Raw genomic sequence first — 19034 nt, forward strand, 5'->3', positions numbered from 1 at the left:
TCTTCACCTCAAGGTGGATACCTTATACTTCAGCTAAATTTCATTTACAGCATTTAATATAGGGTCAGTCTACCGTAATGGTATGACTTTTTACTGAGAATTCAATTTTTATTTCATAGTTCTGCCATTTCACTTGTGGTGGACCTGAAACTTGATTTGTACACATTTTGGGGGCTTCAAAAAGCTATTGTGGAAAGCTTTTGCTTTTGGCAGAAATGTATGAAAAAATGCACCACTGTATAAGGCATCATTTTGTCCAATGCAGCTTGGCAGCAAGATACCTTTCAGCATTTTCACAGCAACTATTCTGCATGTTGGTGATTTCCTAATTCCAAAGGCAGATGCTTGTACCACCTTTCCGAAAGCTCCGTGTCCAAGAGACTTTCCTGTAAAGAAAATAAAGTGGAGAGACACATCTTGGTAAAATAAGGTATCCCATCAGCAAATTGCTTCATAGATCATGAACTGAAAAAATGTACTTTCCAACGAGTCCCATAGGTATATTTCCAACATATACTTGGTTTAGGTCTTTAGGTTTGTTGTTTTTTTTTTTTTTAAGTAAGCAGTCAAACTAGAAGACAGAGTCATCAGAGGGAGTAAGTGATAGGAGTGAAAATGTCACTAAATGAATGCAACCATTCAGTAGAGATACACTATCTTCAAACCTGATTTTTTCAGTCTAGCTCTGCCAGAGAAAGATTTTGCTCCTCTTTTCTCTGAGCACACTGCACCGTGCAGCAGCCTGTGCTGCTGCCAGTTATGTCCTTAATAACACAGACCCTCTGCCCCTTTGGCAATGTGTTCACATGGACAGGTCTGGCTGCCTCTGCCCTGCTAGAGACTGGCAAGGCTTGGTTAGGGTGATCTTGTCAGCATATGAATCAGCAATGAGTTTTATTTCCAAGTGACTATTTTCAGATTGCTTTTGTGCTTCATCTTCAGCAGAAACCAGGTGCCAAAGTGGCTAACATGAGTATGGCAGCAGGATCTGCGGTGTTGAGAAGAGCAAAAAATAATAGTCAGCTTTTCATATAAAAGAAAGGGATAACATGTGCCATGTATTTATTTCTCAGATATGCATATGTGACGTGACCATCTCCACAGGAAAATTTCCTGTTCCTATGACGAACACCTATGATGAGAGCTTGACTAGCTCTCATCTGGACATCTGTCTTGTTGGTATCTGAATAAGAGATGGATCCCTCTCAGATACTTGCAAGCAGAGAAAAAGAGCTGCTGTCTGTACTAATTTAAACCAATACTGCCTTTTATAAGTGTATATTGTATCTAAACTGTGGTTCTCAGCATGTCTGTCAGTAGAAGCAAATAACATATGTTATTAAAGCAAGGGAAACATGAACTGGAATATGCTAAGCCAAAAAAAACCCAGAAAATTATTTCCACCCTAGATGTGCAAAAGTGTTGTCATTTTTTTACAGCAAATAAAATCCACAAAGAACTTGATCTACGTGACTGAAAAGCATCAACAGACTGACCTTGGTTTGTGAAGGGCTTAGTGTTTGATAGAGAAATACAAATGAATCAGTGTGTGTCTAAAAACCTACTGTCACCTTTTTGAGTTACTGCATATAGATTCTTCATTCAGCAGATGTAGAAGGGAAGCATCATTAAGACTCAGGTCTCAGTTTTCTTAGTGAATTGATGTTTTTATTCCCTAATGTTTTGACTGTTCATGGTTTCTACACAAAGAACTTGCAGTTTGAGATCCTATAAAACCCATCATACCTTTGTTTAATCCATAGCTTTAATCTGTTTCCATTACTGTTAATTCACTTCCCACATTGTGATAGCCTACTTAGTCACCACTTGGAAAACACACCGGCTCATAAAGCTGCACAAAGCTGCTAACCTTTCAGAAAGGAGAATGAGCTCTGGAAACAGCACTTCCTTCTCTAAACAGCAGTGTAATTCAATGGGAAACTGTAATAACACTCCTCTTTGCTGCTCTGCTATTGTTTGTACCATGCTGAATGGTAGCACAGGACAGGGCTGCTTTAACTTTTCAGCATGTAGCCCAAAACTCCACAGTTTAGTGTGCAATTGTGGCTATGGTTGTTCTTGCAAAAGTCCCTTCTGTTGACATAAAAAGTAGCTACAAAATTATTAAAGAGAGGAATATTTAGTTGCCCAACCATCTGAGCAGTCAGTTCATCACAGCCTTTGAGCAGCTACACTGGATATGTTTGGGGTAATGCTCAGGTATGTAATGTTGCAGCATTTAGATCCAGACCAATGAAGCTAAGTGCTTTGCTTAAGTTTTCCACACTTGACTTCTTGGATTTACTGAGCAGCTCAGAACTCATTAAAGTGAACATACACCTCAGTCAAGGAGCTTCAGATCAGGAGATTTTCTTTCAGTCCAATTTTAGCAGGGTCCTTCAAGCGTGTCAGTTGCTGTACCTGGAGCATTAGCAAAAAGCACTTGGAGGTACACACCCCATGTCTGTGGGAAGGCACAGGCTCGAAGGTGTGTTCATTTCTCAGGTTCTTTGCCACTATTTGGGTCATCTGGGTTTTCCCTGCAGGTGGCTTCGCGTTTTCCATTAGGACAGCTGCTCACGGGCAGGAGAGTGGGAAGAGCTGTGCTCAGTGCCAGCACCGTGGGCTGGCCGTGTCCAGGAGGGAGCAACCTGGCTGCCAGCAGTGTGTGTGACACTGTGCTGGAGCCAGCAGCCACACTCCCCCCGGCCTGCATCCTGGCATCAGCACCGTGCCACCTCTCCAGACTGGGAAGGTCAAGCCCAAGTGTAAGGGGGGAAGCACACGACAGCTCAACCAGCACAGTGCGTTATCACCGACCACACTGACAGTGAGTTATAGCACCAGCGTTTTTCTGCCTAAGGAAAGGATGACATTTTACTCTCAGTGAGACTAATCTCTGCTGAATGTTAATTACCCTGACTTCAGTGATGCCCATATGAAATTTCCTGTAATGTCTGTACCTCTTACGGATGAAGGGAGAGTCCTGTTATATAAGCATTGCATCACAGCCGTGGGCAGTGTGTATGCATGTTGGAGGAGCACACAGCAAAAGAGATGTGGGCTTAAAGGAGAGACTTCTTTGCAAAAGTTATAATAAATATGTGTCCTGGAGGATGAGTAGGTGGAAAGAGAAACACTGTCGCATGAGATGCTGGAAGGGGTTGCATTTCTAAGTAAAAATATTTTCAAAAAAACATAGAAGCATATTCTGTGTTTGTGAGACACTAATCCTCAGAGACTGCCAAGGTTACTCAAAGACTGAGCCAACTGCCATGTAAGCAGGACTTGCACTGAGCTAATCTAGCATACTGCACATACACAACTTCTTCAAATCTGGTTCTCATTCATTGTCAGCATTCTTTATTTGTTTACACCAATTCTTCCACTTTTAACTCATTCTCTGGTCATCGTTCATCACCTCTGGACTCCAAACACTAACCCTGCAAGGCATGGGTTTTCCTTGGTGTTTACATTCCATTTCTGTTTATTTCTTTCCCAGTGGTCACATTGTCTGCACATCAGGTTCTTGGTCCATCATTGTAAGAAAATTGTCTGAAGATCGAAGTCACTCCAGCAAAAGGTTCCAGCATTCCCAGAATTATGTATGACAATTATAAATCGAGAGCAATATATTTCAGCTGTACTTACCCACATCTGGCCACCATGTGTCTCCTGGCAGGCAAATTAGGTGTGATCCTAATTTTGCACATGTTGACCAATCTCTATCCCTGATACCCAGGAGAACAGGAGGAATCTGTTACAGCTCCTAACTAAAATGCAGGGGTTTTGTAGACCTTGCTGTAGGACAAATAAAATGCATGCCTGAAAGAACAAACAGCACTATAGCAACGAGGCTGAGTTTATCACTGACATTTTAATGTTGACCTTCTAGCTAAAATCTGTGTGGTTTCTGGAGGGATTAATCAACTTCAAAATAAGGTCCCTTCGTCCCTTCCCTTCTCATCAGCCCCACACTGGGCCTAATATGGAATGGTCCCAAGCCCATGCCTTTTGCTAGGACATTTGCTGGGGAGCTGGCTGTAGGTTTAAAGTTTTCAAGGGCATTTATTTATTTTTGTGTGGGCAGTCTTGCACTTTATGCTGCAATAACAGAATATTTATAAAACTACAGCACAAAGGGAAAATGAGGAGATTGTGCTGGGAAAAGAAGGAGAGGGAGAAATGGGAAGGGGTGCAGGATGGATTATGAGGACCCATTTCTGCACAGGCTTTTTTCCAAGTTTCCAGGTTGCAGAAAGGGAAGGAAACCATACAATAATAGAATATCCTGAGTTGGAAGGGACCCACAAGGATCATCCTTGTAGATGATCCTGGCACTGGATAGCACAACTCCAAGCAGCATACCATGTGCCTGTGAGTGTTGCCTAGATGCTTCTTGAGCTCTGTCAGGCTTGGTGCTCTGACCACTTCCCTGGGGAGCCTGTTCCAGTGTCCAACCACCCTCTGGAACCTTTTTCTAATATCCAACCTAAACGTCCCCTGACACAGATTCAGGCCATTCCCTCAGGTCCTGTCACTGCTCAGCACAGAGCAGAGATCAGTGCCTGTCCCTGCTCTGCCCCTCATGAGGAAGTTGCTGACTGCAATGAGGTCTTCTCTCTACTCCTCTTCCCCAGGCTGAACAGACCAAGTGACCTCAGCTGCTCCTCACACACCTTCCCCTCCACACCCTTCATCATCATTATAGTGAATCACCAAAATTACAGTAAATGCTAAAGATCAGGCTCCTGAGTCTAGAGAGAGAAACCTTGAAGCTGGCAGCTTCAGCTGCCAACATTCAGCTGGCAGCTGAATTCTGATTTGGAATTCTTTGGTTGCTCTTTTCGCATCATGCAAAAATCAGTTTCCAAGCAAATCAGTTTCCAAAATACAGAATGCATCATTCTTGTCTATATTCTCCCTCTGTGGCCAGGTGGCCAACTTAAGAGATGAGGGAACAGCTGTGGATATTGTCTGCCTGGACCCCAGTAAAGCCTTTGTCACTGTCTCCCACAGCTTTTTCCTGGAGTGAACAGGTAGATTATTCATTGTTGGACTTCATGTTAAGGGTCTTTTCCAACCTAAATTATCTTGTAGTTTTTATTTTCATTTTCCTACATGAAGCCCAAATATACATGTGAAAAGTCAAGTAGGCATGGTCAATCAGTCCTAAAGGCTGTAATTCGTTCACAGATCAGTGCTCTCAGTGTGGAATAGATCACACCAAACCTGGCAGTACATTGTACTGAGTGCCTAGAACACATCCAGCTCCTCTTTATGCATAGTTACAGACACATGCTGTCCAAACTCTACATGAACTATTCCAGTATTACCTAGTTTTAGCCTTTCTCTTGCAATTTCCCACTTGCTGGCATCATAAGGTAGACGTTCACATTGCTCATCTAAGGGGACTTCATCTGGATCCATTATGATTGACAAGTAATGGTTGGTCTTCATTTCAGATGAACGAGGCTAGAAAACAAAGACATTGCAAAATTAAAAAGAGGATGAGGGTGTCTGTCAGCATCTTCTTGTTTGGATCAAGGGCTCCAAGTTCATTCTGTTCACAAGGCTGCATATTTCAGAGTGGATTTTTTTATATATATTGCATGAGGTTTTATATAAAAGAAACTCATTCCTCTAGCTTTCCTCCCATGTGACATACCAGTTTCTTCAATGAAATCCATGTGGGTCTCTATTAACATATGGTGTTATGACACAGGCCTTCTGCACAGTCAGGAGAAATACTTTCATCAAGTGACTAAACATTGCTGATAAAAATAACTTTCCTTCATGATTGTGCAAAGCAAGAAGTGGCTGCATGCAACAGATGGAATTCTACTGCCAGTGTTTATTTGCTCCATATATCCCACAAAGATAGGTCATATGTGGTTAGAAATTGTGCAAGACAAGTCATCAGGACACTGAACATGATGCACTTCACAAACTGCTGACAATTTTTTAGGATTTTTTATTTCTTTGGTGTAATTTCTGAAAAATTTACTCAAACCATTTTAGTCTGGAGGAATTTATAAACAGCTGGACTCAAACACATAATTTAAAACATAAAATTTTAAATTGATTTGCCAGTTTAGTTTCTCTGGAGAAAATGGACCAAATTCACTTCACTTAAGAAATATAAAGAAAGATGGATCTGATCTAAAAGTTTGTGGCAGTTCATCCATTTTGAAATATGTGTTCCTTCAAGGAGCATCAGGATTGCCAATCTAGCCCACCGGACTTTTCTTGACCCAGGAGTACTTGTCTTTCTATAGAAAACGTCTAGTGTTTGCCATAATTTCCTGGCAATTAGTTGGAGTTTATGGAAAATCTGCAGAACTGAACCTAAATGTGTTGCCTTTCCTAAACTTGTGGAAGAAGTACATGGACAAAGACATACAGATACCACAAACATACAGATACAGCCACATATTCTCTTTTCTATTATTTTCCTTAACTGTCTCCTAATACTTTCAATTTCCCTCCTCTACAGCTTGGAAATATGTCCCTAGTACCTGCATTTCCAGGCATGTTTTTTTAGAAGGATATTCCTAGCTGTGCATGCCTTGATTACAAACACAACTATACTAAAATGACAGTAATTAACAACTGCTGTTCTAGTTGCTTTTCATCCTCCCCAAACCCATAAATTTTGTCCCAAGAAGGATGCACTCATGCTTGTGAAAAACGCAGGAGGCTTAAAGCCTGGCTCCAAACCATCCACTAAGTCTGGAAAGGATGTGGATAAGTGGGATATAAGTAGAAACAGAAACTTACGTGGTGCTCCAGAATGGGCATTTCTAGATAGAGATGTGTGTACCAGAATGCTCCTACCCATCACATTAGAAAAGCTTTTAAGTGGACCCATCCCACAAAAAGGAATAGGGGAGTAGAAAATTCAGTTTCCCACAGTTCTTTCTTCAGATGCACTCAATATCAAATTTTTGGCACAAATAGAGATTTGAAGCAATGTTTTCAATTATGAAAAATTAAGGATATAATCTGTCCCTGTGTGCATAATGGAGAGGCTTTAAGAAAATGCTCTTGGAGAGCATATTTTTTTCTGTTGTGGCAACATAATTTGTATATAAAATTTAATTCAGCACTAATTCCAGACACAAATCTTTGAGAATAAGAGTTTATAAGAAAAACACAGATAAGATTATAAACATAGACTGACACTAGCTGGAAAGGCTTGTCTGGAAAGTTGCCTTAATATGTCATTTAGATAAAGTCCCTACAGTGATGATGATATTTTTATTATCTCTTAACAATCTAACAAGTTTTGGTCTCATAAAAAAAATAAACCAAAAAAGATCTGCAACCCCTTGCTACATTTAAAGCTTACATTTTCCCAAGATTTGCAGCCACGTTGTAACTTGCTTCATCATTACTGTTGAGCATTCAGTACTGGTCCCTCTTGCCTTGTAATTTCTCTTACAGCTATGAAGTTTCTCCACAGCTTCAGCTGACCTCTGCTTTCCTTTCTCCCCAAACTCCCACGCATTTCTCCTCACTAAAGCTTGCAGCAGTAGGAATGCAGGCAGAGTGACTGCTGCCATACTGTCCTGTTTCATAGGTCTAGCTCTGCTTTCCCACCAGTCCATAAAAGTTCTTAGTACCCAGCCTAAGATACCAGCAGGCCTTAATGCCAGCTGAGATAAAATGGTCTGTCAGGCTGCAGTGGACCTTCAGCAGCCATCCCTCAGCCAGCCGGGACATGCTCAGCTCTGGTGGCCCTGAGCATATCCCCGTGGTGCTGCACTGTGACACCCCTGGGGTGGTGGTGGTGTGGGAGTGAGGGGAGGGGGTCACGCAGCCATTTCTCAACTCATGTCTTGCAGTGCCCCAGTACCTTCCCTCAAATCCATCTGCTACTACAGGTTACACCGAGATCTTCCTGTAAGACTGAGGAATTTTATTTTCTGCTTGGGAAAGCTGCTGTTGTTTAGCCTGCACACACCATACAATCCAGACCAGGTGCTGTCAGGGAAAAATGAGTTTTAAACTATCACAGTCAGCCTTGGACAAGAGGGAGGGTGAGCTACAGGGGCAGTTAAATTTATCATGCTGGTACAGGATCATCTGCTCTAGAAGCTGCACCATCAAAACTCCTTCAGCAGAATATCGCTTTGGAAGTGATGTAGTTATACTAGACACTGTGTGAACCAGACCCCAGCACATTCTGTGAAGATCTGTCATTGCCACTCACTCAGATCTTCAAAGACATTGGGATGGCAAACCCCCACCGTTTTTATAAGGGAATGAGGATGCCTTTGGTGTGAGTCAGGCACCCAAATTCTTGTGAGCCTCAGAGCCTTGTCCCCACCTGGGCTTTTCTTTCTGGCTTACTTATACTCAGCCTTGCAAGTCACAGTTCTCCAGCATCCATCAGCAGCCTGGTTATTGCACCAGGAGCAAGGGTGAGCAGTATCAAAGGATCATAGAATCATAGGATATTCTGAGTTGGAAGGGACCCATGGGGATTATCAAAGTTCAATTCCTGGCCATGCACAGGACACCCCAAGAGTCATGCCATGTGCCTGAGACTGTTGTCCAAACACTCCTTGAGCTCTGGCAGATTTGGTGCTGTGAAAGTGAAACAGAATTTTTCTTTGGTAGACTTGGCAAATCCCAGCATCCTGGGAAAAAATTTCTGACATGAGCAAAGGGCTGGCAAGGAGAGGCAGGTGCCACAGGGAGATCCCTGTCTGTTCTTACCCTCTTCAGCTTGCGAATGAAGAGGGTCAGCAGGAGCCAGAAGAGCGTTGCAGCCACACAGGTACACGTCAGAGTTATCAGCTCCAGGTTTGACCTCTCCGATATGCCTGGGAAAATCAAGTGGGAAACATATTAGAAAATGACCTGCAAACCAAGGGCACTTCATGTTTTTTTACTGCCATTAAAATAAAATACCAGGAAGGACCAGCTCTTTTCAATGGGGTATTAATCTCTGTTTGGACTGGCTCACAGAGCTAAAAAAAAGGTCTCCTGCAGCCTTAGGAGAGGACGAGGCTGCACAGAGGGGATGGCTCTGCTGGGCTTTTCCCACAGGCAGTACTGTGGTGTGACAGCCGCTGCTAACATGCAAAGAGAAGCTCCTGGGAGGGCTTGTGCTGGTGTAGGCACCAAGTGAGACCCAGGGCATGTTGCAGTGCTGCTGTTTGGGGTTTGCTGTCCAGGACCTGATGCCTTTCCTTACCCACTCTTCAGAGACCTCTTCCCTGCTGACAGCTGAGCCCTACAGGCTGCACCTCCATCCCAGACATGCTGTAAACCCTCCAGTCCTCACCCAAACCATCGCTGTGGATGGCCTGGGGATTCTCTTGGAGACTCATGGTGCTGCCAGCAGGAGTCCATGAACTCTTCTTCCCATGGCTTGGATGGATCTGATCTGTCACCTGAGGGCTCAGATCATACACAGCATGGTACAGGGGTCTTGAGCCTTATTCCCACTGGTACCCTCTCCAATCCACTGCTCCCCTGGCAGGCTCTGTGCCCTCAGGTCCCCTGCCAGACACACCAGTAGCACATGGCCAGACTCCCTGAGGAAACATGGGACCCCATCTTTTCCCAGCAGCACCCCACAGAACCCAGGTGGGAGGGAGATGGGAGAACTCTAGAAAGCAGGAACCAGATTAAGCACAGAAAGGGAAAAAAACCTCAACAACAACAACTGAAAATGAAGCAGCAAGAAAACATGAACATTAGAAATCTGGAAAGTATTAGAGCCCACTGACAGATCTTTTAAAAAGCCAAAATAAAACTCACTTCAGACTGCTATTTAGGGATTTGTAAAATAGTTTCAGAGCAGTTTGTTTTGCAAATCCAGTGATCGCATCAAAATCCCACACTTCCCACAATGTTTTCCATCTGATTGGTAGAAAATGCAAAAAGGACCATCATATCCTGCCTCTTATTCCGATATACCCTCCAGAGAGGGTAAATGAGAGGACAAGGAGGAGTAATTCTGAACGTGATTTCACAGTACTTTTATCAACTGCACTTGCAGAGTTTCAGAGTCTGGCATCTTGGTGTTACTCCTGACAAATGAAAAAGGTATTATTGTGTCTCACTGACAGTTTTACCAGGTAATCCAGAGGGATGTGCTGCCAGGTTTTAAGCAAAAGGCTACAAAGATTAGTTCAGAGGATGTGTTGCTTAATTAGCATAATGTCTTCCCTCCCTAAAAATGGTAATCAGATTTGTATTCATGCCCCATAACTAAAATTTCCCTGGCATGTCCGTTCTGGAGCTTTGAGAATAAAGCTCATGAGGAAAAACATGGCTGCAACTACAAATGGACATACAGTAGTCTCCAGAAATACCAAGAGAGTTCTTTTTTCACAAGTATTTTTTAAAGTACTTGATTTAGATATGGGACATTTTGACAGCATAAATAACACAGCCTAATGCAGCTTGCCTATTCCCTGGCATCAGCATTTTCATTTACCTATGGATAGTCTCCTTTGGCTTCTGTGCAACACTCCTGCAGATGGCAGGTGTATAGTTCCTGATATTTATTCAGCAAAACCTGGAGGGGCTGAAGGTTCATTGATTGCCACAGCTTCATATGGCAGGACACAGAACACCCATGAGGTAGAGCCTGGGGTGGAAGACAGCAACCCTCTAACCACTACAGTAACTGCCCAGGAGTCAGCAGAGTGATGCAAAGGTGCTGTTTTTGAAATGTTTGAGCAAATGTAGGCAACCAGAAAGAATTTCTCCATCCAGGCTGGGTTTTCAAATGCCAGAGTTCTAGTCTTGCTGAAAGCCTTGAAGTCAGAGCTCTCTGGGTGTCTCTCAACTGGTTAGAAAAAGGTTTCATTTGAGGCACAGTGGGCAGAAACACTCAGAAGAGGCTTTAGGATTAGCAGAGTTTGGTGAGGCTGTAATCAGTACTAAATCCCTCTCTCTGCCTGGTAGCCAAAGATTTCAGACATCCCCTTACACCCAGACCTTTACTCACCAGACACCTCATTAGACAAAGACTTTTCCCCATGTGCAGCTCTGTCCCATCTGCCTGACATCTGCCCCTTTCTCCTCCAGAGCCCCTCCAAAAGCCTCCCAGCACCACCCCATGTCTGCAGGATTGCAGAGGGATGAGGAGGGGGCGGGCAAAGAAGTTCCACCACCAGCAGCTTCTCTCTTTCAGTAGCAACAAAAGGCACCAGAACCATGCAAGTATACCAGGATGAGAGCCTGGATTAATCTGCTAATCCCTCCAACTACAAGCTCCAGCCTTTGGCTGATACAGGCATTCTCATTAGGATTTCAGCTCTAAACACCTGAACATTGCAGTGCAGCTCAGGTGTCAGCCAGGGAAAAAACAATGCCTGGGGCAACAACGCTAATGTGCTGCACCTAAAGCATCCCTCACCCCTACCCCAATGGGAACTACTCTGCTTAATCCATGTGATCTCACAATCACAGCACTGCAGCACTGGGATGGGTGCTCAGAGATGCTGAGGAATGCCCATCCTCAGAGTTTGTCATAACTCAGCCAGACCATTGGTAATCACCCTTGTTTGAACTGAGGCTCAACTACTGATCACCAGGACTCCATTTCAACCCTCTTTAGTGGACATCTGAAGTAACAGGGGTCTTAGTGTCCCCTGATGTCCACCTTTAATCTTGCAAACTGAAGTGTAACCCAGGCTGAACTTCATTAGTAGCTGTGGGAATTCCAGTTAAACTTCATGGAGAAGTTCCTGATGGCTTCAGCATGACTCAAAAGGCACAACAACTTTTTGAGATACAAAGTCAGAAAGGTTAGGTAGGTAGGGAGATATATAAGTAGATAGATAGATAGATAGATAGATAGAAAAGCTATTTAAAAGAAATCACTTAAATAAAAGTTATTTTGAAAGCTAACAATATTTTCATAGTGTTAGACTAGTTCAGTGAATACTTAATAAATGAGATGTTTTCCTTTTCATCAGAAGGATTCACATTAAGTTATCGAACATCAGCTTTAAGACAGGGCACATTGCTGTATTCCTTTGTCCATATTTCAGTGAGCATGAGCTGTGAAAGGTACTCCTTCCTTTATTAACACATCTCCTTCAAAGCAGCACCTCTGCAACTAACTGTATCCTTGGGGCTGCGAGGGTCCTCAGTAGGGGAAGCAGGAAATGGCTTTGCAGGCATGTCGATCTCCCCCTCAGAAAAAGCTGCCCAGGAGTCTGTGTTCCCCACATGCCCAGCAGTGCTTCTCCCCAGACTTACAGGGATACAGTCCCCTCTCAATGCTGGGTGCTTGGGCAGCCATTTACTGTTTCTATTCTGTCCTTGCAGACTTGCTGCCTCTTTGGTTCCTCAGCCAAGAGTAAGCAGAGAGATTGCTCTGACATGCCCACAGATGTGGCCCTTCTTCTCCACAGACAGCCCAGAAACCCCTGCTTCCAAACCAAACACAGCCTGCAATTATTTAAATTATTTAAATTATTTAAATCAGCCCTTTGATTCCACCATCCATTCATCCATCTCAGACACAAAAATAACACATTGTTTTATCTGTGAGTATAAGAATGTTTTTCAGAGGAAATAAAGAGAGCAGACAGTTTCCTTCCTGACTCATTCACAAACTACTCTTCCAATCTGCTAAACATGGCCATCAACACGAGGCTGTTCCCTTTGATCTGCAGCCCCATGCTCTGGGAGTCCTAGGACAGAGGCAAGGCTTTGGTGCTCACAGCAGCGGCACATGGCCTGTGTTTCCCAGAGAAACAAAAGTGTCATGGCTTAGAGAAAGTCCCACATTCAAGCCCTGATCTTGCCCCTCCAGGCTCAGGGATAAGGTGGGAAGCTCCCATTTTCTGGGAGAGGGACAGACACTCCAGAGCAGTGTAGGAATTAGTAAAAAACCCTCTAGTGACATCCTTTCATGCAGTAGGAAAAGAGTGGAAAGACATTTTCCTTGATCATAGTAGATAAGACAAACTGTCTCTCTTTTTATCATTCAGTCTCAAAGTCATAAATTTTAATGTGGTAGTATTCATCTCCTGCTCCCATAGAAATCGTGCAAGACAAGTTGCTTGTGGTCCCTCAGGACACATAACCAGAGAAGAAGCCTTCCTGGCTGCTCTCTTTCCTTGCCTCTGGACTAGGATATATGACTCCCTAGAAGCCATCTGACAGAATGTTTGTGGTTGTAATAAACAGCCAAGCTTCAATTATGTTAAAATCAATACAATAATAAATTACATTGTCCAGGACTATGAATTAGTAGGATGATTTGGACAGCAAGCAGCTGGCACAAGTCATTCATTTAGCTGCTCTACTCTACTCTACTCTACTCTACTCTACTCTACTCTACTCTACTCTTGTGAGACCCCATCTGGAGTGCTGCATCCAGTTCTGGGGCCTCCAACATAAGAATGATATGGATCTTTTGGAGCGAGTCCAGAGGAGGGCCACAAAGATGACCAGAGGGCTGAAGCACCTCTCCTATGAAGACAGGTTGAGGCAGCTGGAATTGCTCAGCCTGGAGAGGAGAAGGCTCCAGGGAGACCTTTTGGCAGCCTTCCATTACTTAAAGGGTTCTAATAGAGAGCTGGAGAGTTCCTTCTTCCAAGGGTGAGGAAGGCAGAGTGGTTTCACACAAGGAAGAATGGTTTCACACTGAAAGAGGATGGGTTTAGATTAGATATTAGAAAGAAATTTTTTACTCTGAGGGTAATGAGGCCCTGGCACAATTTTCCCAGGGAAGTTCTGGGTGCTGGAACAGGAAGTGTTCCCTGAAAGTGTTCAAGGCTGTGTTGGAGGGGACTTTAAGAAGCCTGGAATGGTGTAGGTGTTCCTGCCTCGCACTAGATCAGGCTGGAGCTAGAGGATATTTAAGGATCCTTCCAACCCAGACCATTCTAAGATTCTGTAATTATTCATAAGGGGATAGGTGTTTTAGGTCCTCAATTTCACCAGTTAGGCCAGCCCACATATGCATATACTAATCCCTGACCTTTTAAAGTACTAACATCATTGTACTGTCACCATTAACTCTGACTCCTAACACTCATGGCAAAAAAAATTCAATACTAGTTGTAATTGTCTTGTGCTGCAGAGTGGTATCCAAATACTGAGAAGTATTCAGACACATTTAACAATTATATAAGAACATCCACAGACATATAATCTCTGCCTAAGAGGCCTGGTGATATTCAAATTGTGTTCTATAAGGAGTAACTAAATGCATCTAGGACTGTTTACTTAACACCAGGTCAGTAAAATAGATTCTGTCACATGCACAACACTGACTTACATGGAGAATATCTACCTGCTTCTCCAATCTCGTAATTCATGAGCCTAAAGGGTTGTCAATGAAACTGAAAGGTCACTTAATAAATTTTATTTTTATTAAATGTAAAATTAATTGATAGAAATCACTGCCACAGGCATGAGTTGAGATTGTCAGAAGGCAGATCAATGCTGGACATTTAAATGAATAGCGAGATAACTCAAGTAAGGGTTTCAGAAATAACTGAATCAATCTACTTCTTTGTAGTAGCACTTTTGCATATGTAGCTATTTCTTGGCTAAAATCTTCCAGTCTGATTTGGCAGTTAAGTTCACATTGAAAATATACAAATGAGACTATCCCAGGCCTCTAATTTCTATGGAATTAACCTGAAATGGTATAATGTGTGGGTAGGACAGTGTTACTTACTCTGCTTTTTGTTTGTTTTGCTGATACTAAATTTACATTTGTCTTCTACCCTGACCTGATCTTTGTTGGGTTGAAGCAATTCTTCTTTTTAGGTCAGTGTAAACACACTCAGAGTTAGCATTTCCTGTTGGGCTTCCTTTCCAACCTGGTACGCTTCCCTTGCTAAGACTTCCTTCAACTTGCTTCAGAGATCACCAGATGAGTCCCAGGTCATAGCCCTGCCCTTCCAGCATAAGAACATCACACTGGAAGGCTTGCTCTTCCCATTTAGTGTGGTGCTTTACCTTGTACTGTGACATACGCTGCACTCTCCACAGACCCTTTCAAGTTGGTGGCTATACACTGGTAAAGTCCTTCATCTTCCTCTTTTACTCTTTCAATAAGCAGCATTCGGCTTCCAGGCCCTAAAATTATTCCTGTGAAATGAAATATTTTGCAATGAGAGGGAGACAAGATATTAAAAAAAAAAAATTGGCCCTTGTGTACTCATATCTGCTTCAAGTTCTTCTCAAAAAAATCTGAGCTGTATAGTGCACGGTACATTGTTATCTGCAGGAAAGCCAAATACACTTGGATGCCTTGTGAGTCTCTTGGAAATCAGTGTTTACAAAGCACTTGTGTGAGCCAAAAAGCTCAGCCTAAGGGAATGATCTTGGAAGTACTTGGTGCTGTTTATGTTGATTGCACTGTGCCTATGCTTTCATCCAGGTGAGTGCTTTAGCTGTCTGCAGCTTCTGGAAAAAGGCTAATCTGATTACTACACTTACAGGCCCAAGTCTGCCCCAGAAGCAGCTCAGGTTTAGAGGTCTTCCAAAAGCCATTCAGACTGTCCCTATGGGCAGCAGACCTCCTCCAAATCTTACCTGCCCATGTGGCATGGAATGATGGGCTCCTTTGAAAAGGGGCTCTGGATAGTGCAAAGAGTTGCCATGAAGTGTACCCTAAAACACAGGAGTTACTTGAAGTTTTAAACATCTCATTTATTCCGCCTAGGTCAACCCAGAAGCCAGCCTGGACAGTATTCCAAGAAGCAAGGAAGAGGCAGGGAGCAGATTTGGCCTCAGAACTGCTGCTGAGGCACCTTCTAGCCAGGAAATGTGCAGTCAAGTGCACACTTGTGTTTGGCTCCATCCGAACTACAGTCCCATCAAAATGTATTTCCACCATCTATTTCAGGCACCTAAATGAAGTGCTCTGACCTACCCTCAGGAGACATCTTCCTGGCTCCTAATTGTATCTGTTGCATTACACCCAAGTTAGACACATAACATTAATTTTTGAAGATAGTGTTACTAATGCACACTGCAGCGATGTGATCAGTTTAAAGTTTCATGAAATCTGTCCCTAGATTAAGTTTAATGCCTGGGCTGCAAGTCTGCACAGGCTTATAACTCAGTTGGAGAATTCCTCAGAATTTTTTACAGTTCTTTTCATTCATGCTGTAGAAATTTCCAATAATTCAGGACACAACCATAGCCACAAACTTTCTAAAATGTTCTGTAGAAGACTACATTTTAAATTCAAGTTCCCATGGACCAAACATCCTTGAACATTTTTGCTGAGTGTTTTAACACTATCTCAGTGTGTGCTTCTGAACCAAATGTGCATGAATTCCCATGAGAAAGGTTTTGCCTTTTCCTCTGTCATTAATTTCCATCTGAAATATCCAAGGAATGGTTCCATGACTGTGGTGCCAGCAGCTGGAAATTTAGCCTTAGCTGATATTTGAAGGACATTCCAGAAACAGCAGTAAACAGCTCCCAAAATTTTCCTGTTGTTGCAACATTCCACCTGGGAAGCTGTTCCTTTCTGTTGCATGAGACCTGGATTCCTCTGCTACCAGTAGATGCATTTGGATTTTGGACACCCCAGGTATGGATTTAGTCTCCTGGATGGCTTTTGACTCATGAACAGACTTTGAGTGCCTGACCACAGATTCCCGCTGGTACTTCCATACACATCATGAGATCTTGGTTTTCTCTCACCTTGTTTTCTGCTGGCCATGACATCTAATCCTTGGATAATAAATGGAGGGAAATATGTTTCTCTGAAGATGACTTATAGATGAAAAATTTTTAAGGTGAAAATTTTTTCACTGATTCCATAGACACCTGTTGTGTCTAGATCTCCAGTCTGGCTCATGTTTTGGAGTGAGACAGAATAACTTGGAGCACCTGGGTTGCTGCATTACTGCCTTCCTTACATCTACGAATGCCAATGACTCTGCAAAAGGCTACCTAAGGCAGATGGGTAAATAAAAAACCTGCTGTAAGAGGTAGGTGAGTACCCAAAGCTCTCACCTGGTTCTTGCTGTATTTCCTCATGGTTTTTAAACCAGGATATCTGGGGCTCAGGAATACCACGAACCTGGCACTCCAACATGGCAGAGTTACTGGCGTTCACTGTCTGATCCGTAAGCTGCCGCAGCAGGGCTGGTGCCTCTTGAGCTATAAGACAAAACAATACCTTTGTTTTACATTCTTGTAATGGTGGGGATTTAATTAGCTCCCTTACACTAATTTTACTGGTGTTAGAGACTGCTACGGCTGTTCTACCAGGTTCATTTTTCACTGATCTTATTTACTGCTCTACTTTGCTCAGGAGGGTTTGGTATGTGCACAGAACTCCCATTACTCAGCAATAACATCTTATGGTGACCAATGAACCCCTAACGATGACAATGTTCAAAAGATTTTCTCAGTTCCATGACCAACCATGCTTGTTTATATCAAAAGCAATGACTTTCTATGAAAGCTAAGTTTTTCATCATCAAAAGGAACAAATTGTCACACCAAAGATTTGAAGAATCATCAGGACACACTTGCAGCAGAGTATCTCTTTGTATCTCAGAGTATCAAAGTAGCACTTTGCAGCTCCATACACCATGATATCCATGAATGAGACTCTGATAATTTACTTACTTCAAAGAGTACAGTTAGGAATCATATTCAGTAAACACATAATCAAAAACCAGTAACCATGAGCACAGAAGCACTGTACCAGAGTTTTCATAAATTATGCCACTTTTGAATTTCACATTTTTGGCTGAACATAACCAGGCCTGGCCAAACCTCACCACAGCATTTCAAAAGCACACACAAACATCATGTTAAAGTCATCCCTGAAAGAAACAAAATGATCTCATGATCATTTCAACTCTTTGCCACTCCTTCCCTCATTTCATACAGTGCCAAAGGCTGTTCTAACAGAGGTCAAGGTATTTACAACCTTTATGCACATCATATGGCAACATCTTCCATTCACATTTGCAACTCTCATATAATTATTTTTGGTATTTTGGTCCATTTAAAGCAGTGATGAAGAATTTAGGGAGCTCCTGAGCAGTGTCACAGATGGAAATGCCCTGCAGATTCCCCCAAATTCCCCAGTTGCTTGCAATCTTCCCTTCAAGGACAGTGTCAGGATTAGCAATAACTAACATGGCAATACACACATTCCAAATATTAAATGAAACAAAACAAACAAACAAAACAACAACCAACAAACAAACAAACAAACAAAACAAAACAAAACAAAACCTACTTCCAAATATTTTCTTTCAAGCTCCAACAGATGCCAATACACTAAGTTCAGTATCTGCTGAATTTCTGATATTCTGGGTTTAGAAGGTTATTCTTTATCCTTACTGAAAAACTAGCCATCAGATATTTCCATCCTTATAATTGTTCTGTTACCAGCCATAAATAAAACTCTCCAGAAATATTAAACCCTTATGTGCCACCATCTTATACAGTGTGCATGAGCCCCACAGCACTAAGAACACTTTTAAAGTGGGCAATCTTTGCAATGCTCTTACCCCTTGAAATTAATTCCAACATAGTCATGACTGTGCAATGACTGTGACTTTTAGGCTTTTCTAAGCTATGAGCCAGTAATTTCCACAGGCAATGCTATTTGTTGTTTACAGCCTGGTAGACAATTTGTTCTCTCTCCCCCAACAGCATTGCTTATGAGAGACACTGTAAATTCTTCATCACATACCTACACAATGACATAGTCAACTATATTTGCCTCATAGCCGAGAAGACTGCCCTCTTCTCTTTGATACCTCACCTCGATTTTTGTTCAGTTCTCATTTTTCACACACTGTGAACAGGTACAGTCTGAGGCATGCTCACATACAGAATTCCACATTTATCAGCAGTCCCTGACAGATGCCCCAGCCCAGACATCCAAAATGAAGGCGGACAAGATGACACAACAAAGGCGAATCACACGTTCTGTGAGTTGTGATTAATTTTAATTTGTTTATAGCCATACACTAAAGATGGGATTTCATATTAAGAAAAACTTTTTTGCTTGAAACTTAAGCCATCATTCACATACTTTCAATAATTTCTCTGCT

The 19034-nt window shown here is 42.6% G+C and overlaps 1 protein-coding gene across 1 annotated transcript in view; it reads right to left on the reverse strand.

The window, feature by feature from the left end:
- FLT1 (fms related receptor tyrosine kinase 1) overlaps window positions 1-19034 on the reverse strand; it is a 91637-nt gene that overhangs the window by 16741 nt on the left and 55862 nt on the right. The window contains exons 14-18 of the mRNA XM_062514918.1: window positions 16969-17115; window positions 14953-15084; window positions 8725-8831; window positions 5337-5475; window positions 282-386 (exon numbers count right to left, since the gene is read on the reverse strand). Coding sequence (XP_062370902.1) covers window positions 282-386; window positions 5337-5475; window positions 8725-8831; window positions 14953-15084; window positions 16969-17115 — 630 coding nt within the window. The remainder of the gene's footprint in view (window positions 1-281; window positions 387-5336; window positions 5476-8724; window positions 8832-14952; window positions 15085-16968; window positions 17116-19034) is intronic.

This window comes from Cinclus cinclus, chromosome 2 (assembly GCF_963662255.1).
Source record: "Cinclus cinclus chromosome 2, bCinCin1.1, whole genome shotgun sequence".
In the NCBI taxonomy this organism is placed as follows: Eukaryota; Metazoa; Chordata; class Aves; order Passeriformes; family Cinclidae; genus Cinclus; species Cinclus cinclus.